Source organism: Sturnira hondurensis, unplaced genomic scaffold (genome assembly GCF_014824575.4).
Source record: "Sturnira hondurensis isolate 20B ecotype Veracruz unplaced genomic scaffold, ASM1482457v3 Scaffold0015596, whole genome shotgun sequence".
NCBI classification, from domain to species: domain Eukaryota; kingdom Metazoa; phylum Chordata; class Mammalia; order Chiroptera; family Phyllostomidae; genus Sturnira; species Sturnira hondurensis.
The window spans coordinates 17,829,529-17,846,925 of NW_028088227.1; the positions used below are offsets into that span (position 1 = coordinate 17,829,529).

Below are 17,397 nucleotides of genomic sequence, written 5' to 3' on the forward strand. Positions count from 1 at the left end.
ATATGCTACAGAGATCAGATGCAGCCTGCAAAGCCGAAAATATTTACTATTTGGTTATTTTCAGAAAAAGTTGTCTGAACTCTTATCTAGATAATTAACTATATTTTTTAAAAAGAGAATAATGCAAATTGTATATAGAATATTGGGCTGTGTGTATATAAAATGCAATTATTTATTTGTCTAAGGATTATCAGTTAAACATTATGATGGGTTCATTTAAGTTAGGCCTTGAAGGATGAGAAAAATTTCAATGGACATAAAGTAGTGAAAAGGAAATACCAGGTAATGGGGTAAATAGTAGGTTCCAGGGTCCTGCATTCCAGGCTGATGAAAACAAAAGCTGAAAACATAGTGTCTTAAAGCTTTTTACCAATCTGATATGGACTACCAAATAGGGATAGATACTGAGAAAGATAAACCACAAATGCAGGACAGTCATAGACAGCCCTAAATGCCACACACAAGTTTGCACATGTTCCTGAAGGCAGTGAATGGAGAGCCACCTCGGGCACTTCAGAGGCAGGTTATGTGATCCAGCTGTGCTTCGGCTAGACTAACTGTCAGCACGTGACAAAGCCAAGAGCACAGCCCAAACTCAATTGCTTCAGTTTGGAAAGCCAGAGTGGAAATAGGAAGATGGGACCTCATCAGACAGAAATCAAGGTGGTAAAGCAACAGAACTTAGTGACTGAGTAGAGAGAGGGAAAATAAAACAGGGTACTGAGATTTCTAGCCAATGTGATGAGAAAGATGGTATATCATGAACAAATGGATACATAGTGGAAAATGTAAGTATCGGGAAAGAGACAAAGCACAGTTTTAGGCCTGCAGTATAGAAGATGAGAGTACTGGAAAAGGGGCAATAAGGCTGGATTAGGGCCAGATTCTGGACAACCTTGGAAGTCTAGGACCGGCTGAGGTAGGCACCAAGCAGTAGCTGATTATTATTGGGATAAAAATGATGATGATCTGGATGTTTCAAGAAGAGCACATCAAATGAAATGAACACTTCACTACTTTGGATGAGAAGTCATAGTCACCCAATTTACTGCTAATCTTAAGAACGTGCTGTCTTTGCCTCTGAACCTTTGTGTAAGTTAGTATGTGGACAGACAAGGTAATATACCTCCAGCTAAGAAAATACTCTCACTGATTCCACTATATTCACCAAATCCCAGATTGTTCGCAGCTACCACTCTGAACTGAAAGGCTCCTTTCAGGTTTTTGGACTTCCAAGTACAAATGCTACTGCAGGATCCATTAAATGCCATCTTCCACGTGAAATCCTGGTTCAGTGAGTCATCTGAAGAGCCCTTTCTGCAAAAGAAAGAGCAAAACCCTGAACAGAGAAAATATACAAGACAACATATGTGTTATTCTAGATGCTTATAGATCATTTTAATGACAGAACTCCAGAGCATGTCCAAGTGCACACTTTACCCTTGATCTCATTCCTCTCACATGGCTTGGCCACAGAACACAGCATAGTCTTGTAAAGTCATGCCAGCAATGAATGGAGCCAACCAAGTCAGCTCCTCAGGAAAATAATAAATAAGAGAAAGCCAAAGTGCCTTTTCCTATCATGAGAATGTGTACACTTTCTTCAGAATTCCAAACACATTAAACAATTATTTCCTAAGGTTTAACTGGGATTTTTTTAACCTTGCCTGAGAATATGGTTATTAATTTTTAGAGCGAGGAGAAGGGAGGGAGAGAGAGAGAGGGAGAAAAACATGGATGTGAAAATCACTGATTGGCCATCCCTTCCACACGCCCTAATTGGGACCAAACCCGCAACACAGGCATGTGCTCTGACTGGGAATGGAACCCATGACCTTTCTGTTTATGGGCTGATGACACTCCAGCCAAGTGAGCCACACTGGCCAGGGCTAACTGGAAACTTTTTATGTTTCTTAATACTTAGTCTCTCTATCTGTAGTTTTCAAATACCATATCCAGATAAAATAAAGTACAAAATATAAAATTGATGAGGAAGGTATAAGAGCTCAGCCACCAAAATTATTATGTCTGAGATTCCAAGTTTTGTATTGGCCTATACTCACCTGAAAATCAACCCACATTATTTTTCACGTGCAGCATGGAAAGAGCACAAGAGCTGGATTTAAAAAGACGTAACTGGAATGGCTTTTAACAAAGTCACAGACAGAAGGTCTTCCAGTTATGTTTTCTCTGACAATAAGAAGTTGAAAACTTTTCAGAACACAGCAGTGCAACCCACAATAAGTGTGGAGATGTGTAATAGAAGCCAGCTCTGCTCCTACTAACTGAGCAGCCGTCCCAAAAGGGCAACACTGATAGCAAAGGCTGAGCCTGTGAGGGTCTGGGGATGGGCAAGAACGAGGCGAGGGTCAGAGCAGCAGACTTCGTTACAAGGAGCTGAATGCCCTGGGAAGCATCCTGAGTGAAGCTTTATGACACAATAACTTTGTACATTATGTTGAGCCTCACAGGTAATTTTATTGGTTAACCCAAACACCTCTGATCCAAAAGAAAGAGACCCTGAAAAAATTTATAAAGTGTCTTCACCACTATTGGCCATTGAGAAAGAGAAGGAATTCTGACATTGGTTGAACACCTTGTACTTAAAACACACCATACTGGTGTTTTCCCTATGTCATTCCACTTCACTGCCTTCATAACAGCCTATAGAGGTAGATATTATCATCCCACTTTACAGATGAGAAAATTTAAGTTTAAAGTGGAATAAATCAAAGAGTTAAACATGCTCTGTGTACTAGGTTAAATAGCAGCCCCCCAAATTCATGCCAGCCCAGACTCTGAAACTACGACCTTGTTTAGAAAATCTTTTCAGATGTCATCAAGTTAAGGACATCATATTGGATTACAATAGGCTCAAACATAATGACTGATGTGATGCCCTCTTAAGAAGATGGAGATATGGGTACAGACACACACAAGAACACCATGTGATGACCAAGCCAGGGACCGGCGATGCATCTACAAGCCAAGGACCGGTGGCAATCACCAGAAGGTGAGAAGAGGCAGGGAAGGGTTCTACCCTAGAACCTTCAGAGGGATGGTCATGCCGACACCTTGATTATAGACCTCTAGTTTCCAGAACTGTAAGAGAGAAGTGTCTGTTGTTTTAAGCCAGTTGGTGGTACTTTGTTGAGGCAGCCCTAAGAAATATGGTCTGTTTGCTCCCAGGTTCATGCCCTTAGCACTGTTATTGCCATGGGATTGTGAACAATCCACAGGGTATACTAGAGTGTCCTGGCTGACAAAGTTACATTGAGATGCTGAAGGTACAGCAATTCATCTGTTATCCCAGAGTCCTGTCCTGAGAGTAGAAACTTGGAGTAAGGAAATGTGAAGTATTATGAAACAGTGTGCTTGAAGTGTTACTGAAGAGGACACAGGAAAGGAATCCTGCAAGACGATGGAGAGACCTGATTACCGTCACAGACCACCAAGGCAGTACTGCAGGTCAGAACGTAATTCACTCTGTATGAAAAGCAGTAACAGAAATTTCAAGAAGGTTCCAGTTAGAAATATGGCTAACGTAATCCTCTGGCATGAGCAGCAAACATTTTTTAAGGTTATGGGAATGCCAGAGTAAGATGAAGCAAAAATAGATCTAAAGCTCAAGTAGCCAGGACTATAATTATGGAAGTGACTTTTGTCCTTGGAGCTTCTTAAAAGATGGTTTCATAGTCTCGTGAGAGGCGTGTCTGTGGAATTTGGAATTCTCCCCTCATGCTGGCTTGAAATCAGCGCATCTGAGCCAGTGAGGATTCACAGAGCTCCTCCTACTGGCAGGGCCTGCGATTGCGTGTGTTCATCAGCTGATTCGTGTTCATCAAAGGCATATTTTCAGTCCCTAGGAACACACTGCAAACAGTAATCTTCCCAGTAAATAGAGAGTCTGGTGTGATCTACACCTGACTTTACATTCAGAAAAATACCTAGCTCATTGACGATTCTCACTAGACATTATTCATCTAGCTAAAACAAATTAACTTCAGAAATTTATGTGCATCCCATCATCTAATATTAAACATAGCTCAGCTTCTAGAATGTAATAGATATGAAGTAAATATAAGTTATATGTGCCAATGATGGAATTATTTTCATAAAGTTTTGACAAGCAGTTACAGATTTCTGAGAAGACTGATGTTATCTGCTTGTAACTGGAGAGCCAAGGCTGGCTGCTAGGAACTGAACAAAGAACATTATTATACATTCAAGGTCCTTAAACTAAATATCCTTCATGTTTATTTATAAAATACACATTAAAATATTGTTAGTTTTGATCTAATAATGACTTGCAATTAACTACTTAGTTCCTTGCAGTTTACAAAGCACTTTTGCTAACAGACATACCTTATCTCAAGGATATAGTACATAAGTCGGCTTCCATTATCATCAGATTTATCCCACTGTACTGAATTCCTACTGCCTTCTAATAATTTTGGAATGCCTGGTTTACTTGGGACTCCAGCTTTGGAAACAAAAGAAAATACTAACTGATATGTTAGCAGTATAAAATATTCTGTACAACATATTTTTACAGACTATATTTGCTAAAAGGAAAGACAAATATATTAAAGAAATGTTTAGAAATATTCTCACATGAGTGCATATTTTTAAATGAGTATTTGAAGTTTTTATTAGTGATGGATTCTTGATAGGAGTAATAATGTCTTAGCTAGATATGAAATAAGTGATACACAAAGAAAATATTGTAAGTTTTGAAGCATTTTCCCTTGATTCTTGTAAGGATCAAGTTGGACTTATGGTATATTTTTTAGAATACTACTTAAGATGAGTATATTTTTAGATATTTTATCTTTAGCATGTGGGTATAGTAGTCAGAAAATAAATATTGTAACATTACTCTCATTTAGTTCTTACTGCAAAACAGCAAGGCTAGACAAGAAGTCTGAATCCTGAAAGGCAAAATAACTTTGCCCTGTTTGGGATCTTGCAAGAGTCGGTGAGTATTATCTCATACTGTGTATAAGGACTCCTAACCCTTTCCAGTTTCTTCACTCAAGTTTTAGACATAATGACTTACAGTCTTAAGAAAAATGTCAACTTCAAAGATTTGTAAAATAAGTGCTGAGAAAAGAATTGAGAAAACATATAGGATTTTCTGCACGCTGTAGTTACTCACCTTTTGTCTTAAATTTTTCTGGAAGTGAGGTGCTGTTTATTCCTGTCCCGTAAACCACCACCGCACGGACGCTGTACAAGGTATCGGGCTGCAGGTCCATGATAGTACAGACATAAGCAGGACCTGGGCTGCATGAAGCTCTAACTTGGTAAAATTCGTTGTACATCCACTAGGAAGAGAAGACTCAATTAACATTTTTGTTTCTTTAAGAAAATTTTCTTAAGCATAGAAATTCACACACTAAGGCAAGCAATTAAATTTTAAATAAAATTTATTTTATATTGAAAAATAAGAACTTCTTTATATTTGACCCCAAACTTCATCCCTACCATTGACAGCCCTTGTATGTTTTGCAGCAAGCTACAACTGACTTGAATGACAGTTCTTGGGTAAGTCCAAGGTGGGGCATGTACTTCTGGCTATGTGTCATTGGAGAAGACACAGAGCTTGACTTCTTGTTTTCTCTAAGTGTATAGGTCTATATTATACATACCAGGATGGCTAAGAATACAATGATGGATCAAAACAATGATACTTCCAATTCCACAGATTTATTAATTTCAAAATAATATTTTTATGTGTTTTGATTCTATGAAGAAATCCACAGTGAGTTACAGATTAAAACATTTAGTTTTTCTTTCCCAAACTCCTTCTGTAAGAACACTTCCCAAACATGCAAGGAACTCATACAACTCAACACCAAAAAGACAAACAATCCAATTTAAACATGGGCAAAGGACCTGAACAGACACTTTTTCAAGGAGGACATACAGAGGGCCCAGAGATATGTGAAAAAATTCTCAACATCACTAACCATCAGAAAGATGCAAATTAAAACCACAATGAGATACCACCTCACACCTGTCAGAATGGCCATCATTAATAAATCAACAAGCAAGTGCTGACAATGATGTGGAGAAAAGGGAACCCTAGTGCTCTGCTGGTGGGAATGCAGACTGGTACAGCACCATGAAAAACAGTATGAAATTTCCTCAAAAAATTAAAAATGGAACTGCTTTTTGACCCAGTGATTCCACTGCTAGCAATATATTCCCAGAACCCTGAAACTCCAATTCAAAAGAATCTATGCAGTCAGTGTTCATAGCAGCTCAATTTACAATAGTCAAGTGCTGGAAACAGCCTAAGTGTCCATTAGTAAATGACTGTATCAAAGACTGTGGCACTTTTACACCATGGAATACTATACAGCAGAAAGGAAGAAAAATTATTACCCTTTGCAACAATATGGATGGAATTGGAAGCTATTATGCTAAGTGAAATAAGACAGTCAATGAAAGACAAATACCATAGGATCTAATGAATAAAATAAACTAATGAGCAAAACAGAACCAGAGACATGGGAAAAGGGAACAGACTGACAGCTGCCAGAGGAGAGGGGGTTGGGGAGAATGGTGGAAAGAAGGGGCAGGGAGTAGTCAAAGAACCTGTATGAATGACCCATGGGTGTGGACAATGGTGTGGGGGTGGACTGTGGGAGGGAGGAGGTGGGCTGGATGGAGAAGGGCAAAGGGGGAAACACTGGGACAATGGTAATCGAATAAATAAGAACAAAAATATATATTCTTGTGGCCTGCCTCAGAGTTTCAGTATAGAGCTATAAATTCATTCCCAGATGTTCTGTTATGATAAGGTAGATTCAAAAGAGATAGAAGTTATGATTAGCTATCACTCATTAACCATATCAGAACATAGCCTTCTACTGTGCTCATCAATTTGTACCTATAGAGAGGGTCACACATAGAGAAATTACTGTATCAGACAATTTCAGCTTCATGATTTCCTAAGTGGTCTTTCTGAAACTTGTGTTGAGCAAGTGCAAGAATACAGGACGTTTTGAAACAAAAAACATTGCACGGAAGTCACGAGGACTGAAACAGGCAGTCCCTGTCTGCTGTCCTTCTTTCCAAACTTTGAAGACTAGGGTGACTTAATGATGCACATTCCTTCTACGGAGAGCACCCGAGGAGGAGCGCTGTGGGAATGAATCAGCCCCTGGGGTCCTCCTCTGCCTGGCTGGTGATATCTGACTCATGTGGGCACCTGTCTGGGTCTCTGACTTCTCATCAGTGAAATGAGAGGCTAGAGATCCTCCTCTCCAAGGTCCTTCTCCATTTCATGTCTTTGACCTGGGAAATGAACTTTACATCCCTCTTTTGACTTTAAACTGAACTGCACTGAGCTTATTTAAATCAACGTCAAAGGAAAAAAAAAAAGTGATCCTCCAATTTCTCCAGTGTAACTGCATTTTATAAGATGAGCATTTTTTGAAAAAAGCAACACATCACCATAAACATGCTTAATGGCAAAAGTCCTGTTAAACTACGACCTTTGGTTTTATCAACTCAACATTCACTGTTGTTTCACATTTTTCATAAGTTTTATCTGAAAGTACAAGAGCATAAAAAAATTTTACATAGTAAAATCTAAAAACATCCTGGGAACAACTTCATTTTTAAAGGGAAATGAGGCCATGACTATACTGAATGGTTTTTACATTACCACTGAACAAGACATTCCTAGCCAATCTTTATTAGTGAGGACACACACATATATAATGATGAAAATGAATGTAGCAATTATACAATGTAATAATATGTTATAAGTGCAGCAATATCAAAATTAATGTAGACTTTCCCTAGCAGTGAATTAATTAGATGAATGATATTTCAAAATTCAGTGGATATCTTTTTTTAAGATTTTTTAGATTATTTATTTATCTTTAGAGGGGAAGGAGAGAGGGAGAGAAACATCAATGTATGGTTGCCTTTTGTGCATCCCGTGCTGGGAGTTGGCCTGCAGGGAACCAGCCTGCAACCCAGGCATGTGCCCTGACTGGGAATTGAACCGCGATCCTCTGGTTCTCAGGCTCGTGCTCAATCCACTGAGCTACACCAGCCAGGGCAGTGGATATCTTTGTATCAATTAAAGCATGAGGTTTTTAGATGAGGAATACATAGCTTGCATGCCAAGGTCAGAATGGCTTCACATTTTACTCTCCAGTTGCTCTACAGCCCTTAAATGGTTGAAAGAATGTTTCTAAACAAGGTTTTGGGTTTTTACTTGTACATATCTTCCTTTTTTTTCATTAGAAAACACCAAATTGCTGTGGACTTCAAACCAGAGAACCATGCCAGTAACATCTACACTAAGTAAAATATTATGAAATCAGTAAACCATAATTATACCCTTTTACATGGGGCCTTTTAAGAGTAAATTAATCTCTCTGGGAATTCTTCCCATCAGAAATTAGTCTAGATAGCTCACCACTTCTATGTGGAAAACCTGAATCAATGAGTGTGGTCCAATATACTATTGACTTAAACAAGAGAATGCTCTAGAGATACACAAAAGAACTTCCAACTTATTCTATAGCATAAAAGAAAAACCAGCATTAAAGGTATACAGTGTGATCTACCTTCTGGAGTTCGAACCAAAATCTAGTGAGGTTAACACCAGATGGAGCCTTCCAATGTAATTGCAAACTCGTGTTCTCTGGAACCACGGCACAAGGTTGCTCCGGTGTGTCAAAGGTTGCAACAGTGACGGGATGACTCTCAGCACACCACATTTCCTGGGCATGGCAGGCCAGAACCTTTTTGTAGAGAAAAATATAAATAAAATTGCTTAAACTTTCCTAAACCTTGTGCTTAAGAATGGCAATCAAAGTACCCAGTAACCTCACTGTACCTTCAAGGCATACAGTTTTCCACCAGACAGTCCTGTGACACAGAGAGCAAGCCTTCCATTTGGGTATTCACTTTGTCTTAAAGGAGTCTCTGGAATTAGGGCCAGGTGTGAGACTGCCAACTGATAGCGGACTGACTCCTTAGGTCCATTTGGCTTGAGAGTCTCTCTCCAGGATATAACAAGGCTGGTGTCTGACTGCACAGTGGTGTTAATATGCCAAACAGCCTCTGGTACTGAAATAAATAGCAACGCATGACAAGGGATGTTGCAATAGCACTGGAAGATGGAAAGAAGTAACGGGGTCTTGGTTGAGGAATATAGTCATATCATGTGAGCAGAATGAATGACAGATGTTCCAAAGGAAAGCCAGCCTCTTACGTAACTGTAAGTTACCAGGCTGCCTGAAAGGCTCTCACTTATTTTTGCCTAATGACTAAATCATTCTCTGACTCTGGCTCCAGGATTTGGCCAATGGTGCTGAATAGCCAAATTTGGGTGACTTTCATGAATGTCATCAGAGACATCTGAAGGAGATGCCATCACCTCATAATAACCGCCACCTCTAAAACCACCCTTCTGGATCCTAGATCCATTTACTTTAAGGCAATGGTGTTGTATTACTTTAAATCTCGGTGGCCTAGTAAAATTCACATAAAGAAAAGGCTTGTTTTTCCTGTCTCCCCATGTATACAGAGACCTATGAATTTATGGGAAAAGGGTGACACTGTGTGGTGAGACCAAAGAATGGATTTCTGGGCGGAACAGTATTCATTCTGATGTTCGGCTTCTGGTTGCTTTTCATTTGGATGGAATATTATTTCTCTTCCTCTGATGTTGGAGCAAAAATCAGGTCATCAAAATATTTCTCAACCAATACATTTTTGTTATGCTTTAAAAAGTTCACATAAAGTTTAATATCAGGTAAAAAAACAACAAAAAATGTAGACACACACACCACATACATCACAAAATTCTACTCTAGCAACCCACACCAAGCCCATCACTCACCTCCACTTTTAGTTTTTCCCCAGATCTTTTTTCCCAGAGGTGACTGTTCCAAAGGATCTGAGTAGTAATTCTTTACAGCTGTCTGTACCATATATGTTGAAAATGGTTGTAAACCTTTAATAAGGGCTATCCTTTCCTGAAACTCCTGTAATTCATTTTTAAAAATCAACACGTGATTCTCATTTTTTGTACAAATGGGGAGAAATTATTTCATCAAAGAGAGAAAAAATTAAAAGACTCAAAAAAGTTTATTTTTTAAAATGTAGATTATGAATGACAATGTCTGCTGTTCTAACCTGCCCAGGCCTGAGTTGTTTATCTACAAGAACAAATGCTAATTGACTGACAGCCTTCAGTCAAGTCTGTGACATACTCATTTCACGCAGGAAGCTAGACTCACAGGGGAGAACACCATCTCATTAGCATCGCATTAGAAATTCAGCAAGGTGGCACTGGAAGGATGTGACACATATGTGAGTACAATAAAAGATTAAAGTTCATTATTGAGTCATTCTTAGAAATCAAGTTTAAGTGAACAACTTTCCTTAGACCAATGGTTCTCCACTTTAGTTATACTTTGGAATCCTCTGTGAAATTTTAAGATAACAGTGATGGCTGGGTCCCACCCCCAGAGCTTCTGGCTGTGCTGGTCCGAGGTGAAATCTGAACCCAGAGATTGTAAAAGCACCAGGCTGCACAAGGTTGAAAACCACGGGCTCTCATGCACATCAATCCATGTGAAGACAATGTGATACGTGAGCTCTAGTAGAGATGCCCAGTGCCACATGCCCAAGCTCGCTCAGCCAGATGGTCCAGTCTGTCTCTGAGACGGCTCTCTTCAGAAATGCGTAGAGATCAAAATAGACACAGTAAAGATACTAGCTGTACTTTGTGGCAAAGTATACAGTTCTTAACCTCAAATAAATGATGATCAGTTTCGCTTTGGACTTGGTTAAATAATTAAAACAAAATACTGAATGTATATGATTTCATCCCAAGGACAACTAAAACATCACTGCCCATGATGGAAGGAATTATGCCAATTCATTTATTCACTCCAGAAATATCTAGTGAATTCTTATACAATACCAAGCATTGGGTTGGCCAAAATGTTTGTTTGTTTGTTTGTTTTCCATAAGATGGCTCTAGTAGTGCTTAGTTGTCTCTAACTTCCTTTGAAATAATTTTGTTAGATTGGATTGTGATAGCTGTCATATCAGCTTGCATTTTTAAAAAACTTATCAAAACTGGTAAATTTTTGTGCAGCCATTTTAATATTGAAGATGGAAGAAAGGAAGAGACATTTTCGGCACACTATGCTTTATTATTACAAGAAAGGTAAAAATGCAACTGAAGTGCCAAAAAAGATTTGTGCAGTGTACAGAGAAGGTGCTATGACTGATTGAATGTGTCGAAAGTGGTTTGTGAAGTTTTGTGCTGAAGATTTTTCACTGGATGAGGCTCCATGATCAAGTATTCCAGCTGAAGTTGATAGCAATCAAATTGAGACATTAATTGAGAACAATCAATGTTATACTCTGTGGAAGATAGTCAATATAAAATATCCAAATCAATAAAGTTATTGGAGAAAAATTAAAATGTGCCTTAATTTTATGGAAAAAACTAAACAGACTTTTTGGCCAACCCAGTATTGCGCTATGTGTTAGAAATACAATGATAAATCAAAACATAGTCCCTGTATAATGGCACCTTTCATAACATACAGGAAATAACAAAAAATATAACATACTATTTTTATATTAGATATATGCTGTGGAAGACAGAGGTAAATGGCAATGTTCTTTCTGCCCAATTCATTTCTTACCCCTCGATCTGCAAACTGCTGCTTTATGAAAGCAAATCTGTGTCCCTTCCTGGGGGTAATTAGATAATCGGCAAGGGCAACAAACCCAGTTCTCTGAGGACATTTAGGAAATTGTTACAGTGGTGATCCGCCCACTGGTCAGTTTAACTTATTCCCAGACAAGAAGACTAGAGCACCTTACGTGTTAATACATCAGCTATAAGAGGTTGTGTAATAGCACATTTAAGAAAATGATACAGAAAATACTGTGACTGAGAATTTCATATCAGAAAAGGTCATCTTACAACAAGATTTAGACCACCGGCTCCAATCTTACCAGCACTCTGTATTCTGGTTCAGAGCTGTTTCTCCCACCAGTAACTTCTTTGTAATAAACCAGGTACGTTGGTGTAGGGCTGGTAATGCCGTACCAAGTGAGGTTCGTCCTGGAAGGCGGTAATCCAATTGTGAGGCTGGTGTTAGTGGTATTAAGTATTGTTGGCTCTATGCTATCTGAAGCTAGAGAGAGAAATGCTTTATCTAAAATAAGAAAAAAATATTAATTATATACACATATATGTATAAAAGAGGAACAACAAATTTATTTAACATCAAGGGCAATGGAGCCTTTTATTTTTATTTAACTTATAAGATATGATGTATAAAAGTATTGGAAATATTTTTCAGGACAGGAAGACAAGTTTTTTCCCATACATCTTGAAGATGCTGTGTGCCTCAGAAAAAGGAGAGCGAGGTAACTGATAAATTCTTAAAATCTCCAACAGGTGGAGCTAAAGTACTCTTAATAGTGTCATAGTAGCAAAGCTAGTTTTATTTTGAAGGCAATATTTAAATGAATTCCAACTATGAAAACTCAGAGTAGCTTTAGGACTTTTCTTTTGAGGGGGGTGCGAAATGTGCACATCTGTTCAAATTTAAACAGACATTACATGAACTTTTAAAGTCTCTCAAATTTCTTGAAGTGGAAAATGAGTTCTTTACCCAAAATGCGCGTTCAATTTATTTATAAAACCTTCCATTTTTAATATTTTGTAACTCACTTACTTTATAAATGAATACATTTAAGCAAAGATTATTTGAGTTTGTCTCGTTCATTTCTGCCCCTCTCTAGTGGGGAGTTGTACTTAATTTGGACTGACATAGGTACCTTAATGGCAGAGAGAACTTGAGAAAACAACTGAAGAGCCACTTTAGGTTTGAATGTCACCCATGAGTCTATGGAATGTTGTTTTTATTGTTGGTTGGTTGGTTTTTAGATTTCAAACATTTTTTACTATGACTCCCAGTTGTAAATATATATATAGTCAATTCTGCCCATAATGTGACACATCCATTCCTAAAAGCCAGTGCATTATACAAAATTGCACAATAAAATTCACAGGGTTTATGGGGGAAGTAGATTCAAGGGCACAGCACCGAAATATTTCATGAGTGACACATTTTTAAAAAGATAGGAACTTAATAAAAATGGTAGCACAAACATACACATGTTAAATGGTTGGTGCACCTAATGCTATTACAAATAGGCATTTTACTTGGAAAAAGACCCGAAATTTTATGCAGTGCTTTGTGGCACCATTGGGAATTTAAAATACTGTCAAAAGAAAAAAAGACAGGAAGCAGGGCGCTTTCAGGACTGAGAAGAGAAAGAAGAGCAGGCAGAGAGAACGACAAAACAAGGGTTTCCTACCACAGCCCGAGCTGCGCGCGCGCGCGCGCACACACACACACACACACAGACAGATGCTGGGATGCAGGCAAACTGCAGTCGCAGGGTACAGCTTATCCTCACAACCCGGAGGTACACTAAGAGCACAACAAACCAGCTGGAGAAACAGCCTAGAGAAGGAGACATTCTGAGACTTTTCAGACCCTGCACTGGAAGAACAGGTTGCTGAAGGTGTGACCTCATTACCTGGAAAAGGCTGCAGCAGCGAACTGTAAGCCAGGATGCGCTCACTCCTCAGGGCTCTCACCTGAGAGAGGATGGCCCCTCCACTTTTCTTTACTTGGTAAATCCATGTGCTGTTCTTTGCTGTGGAGATCCAGTATAGAAATTCCCCATCCACGGTTAAGCTAGCAGTTGTTTTTCCTGTTTATGAAAAACATAAAATAAAGACCATATCCTATGTTCTCTACTGTAAACAATATGTGAAATCCTTTTCCTACATCATAACTGCTAAATGTTGAATCTTCTTAATATGGAGAAATAATACTTATTTTTATGTCATTAGGCTAAGGATCTCACAGAAGTGTCTTCATTTTAGCTTCACATCAAGCCATAAAATAAATACTATTATTATTGGCCTCACTTTGTAGAAGTAGAAACTGGAGGCTTGGCCCCATTAAATCATGTCAAGGCCGAAGGTTAGTAAAGGGCAGAGCCGGGCTTTACAACCCTCCTAGGTGCCTCCAAGTCAAACCACGCCTCCTGAAGGGAGGTGTTAGGCAAGGCAGAGGCCTCAGCGCCTTGTTCGGTATTTTTATCAGTGATTTGGGATGAATGCACAGCAAACGAAATTATCAGATTTGCAGTTAAATTACAGTTGCAGGTAATATACAGTTCTTACTGTCACTAGTATATCCCATCACTGACTTGGAGTTCAAAAATATCACGACGGAACCAGGATATAGATTGAAATTGAACAGGAACAAATGCAGTGGCCTAAATCCAAGCTTAAAATCAACTCTAGAAATAACAAATGGAAGACAGCTGTCTGAACAACAGTTCACATAAAAAAGACCATGTGTTTTCAAATGGCAGGCAGTCCAAAGCCCCAGTGCCACTCTTCGCTGTGGTAAAGCATGACAGAGGCAGTCGGAGGCCGTCTGCACTGATCAGAACACAGGGGGAGTACACTGAGTCATTCTGGGGATGACATTTAAGAGGACACCAAGTGGCTGAAGTGAAACCACAGGAGGGTGACTAGGGCAAAGAGAGGTCTACACACCACATCACCTGAGGAGTAGTTACAGAGAGTTGAATTTTTCCTTGGAAGGAAATGCTGAGCACCGGCTATGACAGCTCAATGGCTATCATCTAGCAAGTAATCAATTTATTCTTTGCAAATTCAGAGGTCAGAACTCAGGTTATTAGATGGGAGGAACTGGGCAAATTTGGCTAAATGTAAGAAAAAACATCTAATATTCAGAATTGTCCAAAAAATTAAATGGACTTCCTTATAAAGTAGTCATTTTTTAAATAAATATTCAGTCAAGACTGTTTTTGCAGAGGGATTTCTTCCAATACCATCTGAGCCAAATGACCTTTACAGTTATTCCAATTTTAGGATTAGAAATTTAAGTTACAGTTTCACCAGTTCTATACTGGTAATACCCACTAGATAATTCTCAAGTATCCGATGTTAAAGAAGAATTATTCTAATACATCAAAATGGTTAGGAAGTCTTTAGTCAAGATGATGGCAATATTGTAGAAAGAGATATAATGTGGGAAATGGATGTGCTCAACTGTGAACACAACAGAGACCCCCCAAAGATTACTCACCAGCACACACAGTGAGAGGGCCAGTAGCTAAAAAATTGTGAAGCAGAGACATCAAGGGTGAGGGGATTCTTGCTAGCCTGGCCCTTAGGCAAGCCAAGGACATCAAGGCAAGAGTACGGAGAGCTTAATCAGATAACGAAAGTCATGGAGGTCCTCTCTAGACTGACTTGGCAGGTCCTTGCTGAAACTGGGCTCAGCAAGGGTGGACAGGGAAGGCTAAGGTTGAGGCCTAGTTGAGAAGAGGGCTCAGAGGAGCCTGACTGAAGTCTGGTCAAGAAAAGGGTCTTTGTCACAAATTCAATAAACAGGTAGTTTTCTAAACATTATCTCTACTCTTAAGCCTGTTGCAGGTCCGGCGGAACTGTCTCTGAAACACCAACTGGCACGCTGACAAACCCATTGGGTAGCTATAACTTCCACATTCAGACACCCACAAAAACACATGCATGCACACACATATCTGCCGCTTCAAAACTTCGCTGTGTGAGTCAGTGATGCCCAATAGCATTTTTGATGATGGAAAGATTTTATATCAGTGCTGCCCAATAGAGTAGCCATTAGCCACTTGTGACATTTGAGTGTTTAAAATGTGGCTAGTGTGACTATGCAATTAAAATTTCACTTTTATGTATTTTAATTAATTTAAAATGAAGCCACCACATGTGACTAGCACATACCATATTGGACAGTGAGAAATAGACTCCAAAAATACATGAGGGAATTTAGAATGTATATTTTTCCTATTGCAATTACTCCTAATTAGGATACTTCCAAATAGGCTTTCAGATATTTGCTCCCCACGCATGTGAATTTCAACAGATAGACCTGTCAAATTTTTACCAACTTGTGCCGAATGCGAGTCAGTGGAATCACCAAAACCAAAGTAAAATAGGGTACTGGGAGTAAGATCATGAGTTGTAGTATGGCCCAATTTCAAATCCCAGCTTGTTTACTAACCAATTGTAGCCCTTCAGACAAATTATCTGAACTTTCTCAGCCTTAGTTTCCTCATCTGCAAAATGAGGATACTGTGTGGTAGGGAGTAAGACAGACATGAGCAGAGCCAAGTACAGAAGGTCACCGAGGTAGAAATGAACAAAGGCACCCAGGTGCCTAGCAATGAGCAAAACTGGGAAAACTAGAAGCTCACCCTCGGGGTAACTTTTCCTCACCCAGACCTTTCATATTGCTGGTCCTGAAGTTCAGATCCTCCCCTGACCTTTCCTCTCTGACTTGCTGTTACTCATTTGGGTTAGATCCCCTTCAAGGGAGAACAAACAAAGGACCCAGAGAACAGCCCTTAAGCATCAAGCTCCCAGGGCAATGATATCGTCACTTGGGTCAAATACATGTAGGCCTCAGTTGTGTTTCAGCTCCAGGCTCAGAAAAGACCAAAATGAGACAAGTGATATCACGGCTGACCTCAGGACCAGCTCCACTGACAAATGACACCAACCAACCAGTGAAGACCATGCCTCTGAAAGGACACACCTGGAAAGCTGATGAATATTCTGAGATCCTCCCCTGGAACCTCCCATAAAATCTTCACCCTTAAAAGCCCTTATGATGAAAGACCCTTGGAGCTTTCCCTTCTGAGAGCAAGCTGAACCTTTCCCCTCTTCCTTTTTTCCCCGCCCAAACTCCCCTGCCAGGTGCATTGATGCATTGATGCATGGATATGTTACCTTTACCTTCATCTCTCCTAAGCTCCAAGGGCCTCTTCTTTTATCTCTGTAACTTGTTTCTTGAGCCGATTTCTTCTACGAATCACTTCTTCTACCTCTGTGACTTTCTAAATAAACTTTCTCTTATAGTTTGAGTCTTGACTCTGAATTCTTTTTTAGCCAGAACTCAAGTACCAAGGTTGCTAAACCAAGGTTTGGTCTGATCCCACCAGCTTAACAGCTGGGGTCATTCTTGCCACCACCAACACTAGTACCTACTTCAAGATGTTGTGAAAATCGAGTGAGATCATGCATTTAGTTGCATGCTTAGAATATGTAGTTAAGCTTAATAAATTGTAGCACCACTGTTAACTACAAAATAACAACAAAAACATCCCCACAGATCCAGGAAACTATGTTGGATGCCTATATACAATTTTCCTGGAAACCACTTTAATTCTACAAGAGCATTTGGCAAAGTCCAGAGTAAATACCAGGGGGATATTATTTTGAGTATATGCGGGATG

General features: G+C 39.3%; 1 protein-coding gene across 1 annotated transcript in view; it reads right to left on the minus strand.

Moving 5' to 3' along the window:
* The window catches only part of ROS1 (ROS proto-oncogene 1, receptor tyrosine kinase), a 106,375-nt gene that overhangs the window by 36,310 nt on the left and 52,668 nt on the right, over positions 1-17,397 (minus strand). The window contains exons 27-34 of the mRNA XM_037065112.1: positions 13,615-13,791; positions 12,016-12,218; positions 9,875-10,019; positions 8,867-9,099; positions 8,595-8,771; positions 5,159-5,327; positions 4,366-4,483; positions 1,127-1,317 (exon numbers count right to left, since the gene is read on the minus strand). Coding sequence (XP_036921007.1) covers positions 1,127-1,317; positions 4,366-4,483; positions 5,159-5,327; positions 8,595-8,771; positions 8,867-9,099; positions 9,875-10,019; positions 12,016-12,218; positions 13,615-13,791 — 1,413 coding nt within the window. The remainder of the gene's footprint in view (positions 1-1,126; positions 1,318-4,365; positions 4,484-5,158; positions 5,328-8,594; positions 8,772-8,866; positions 9,100-9,874; positions 10,020-12,015; positions 12,219-13,614; positions 13,792-17,397) is intronic.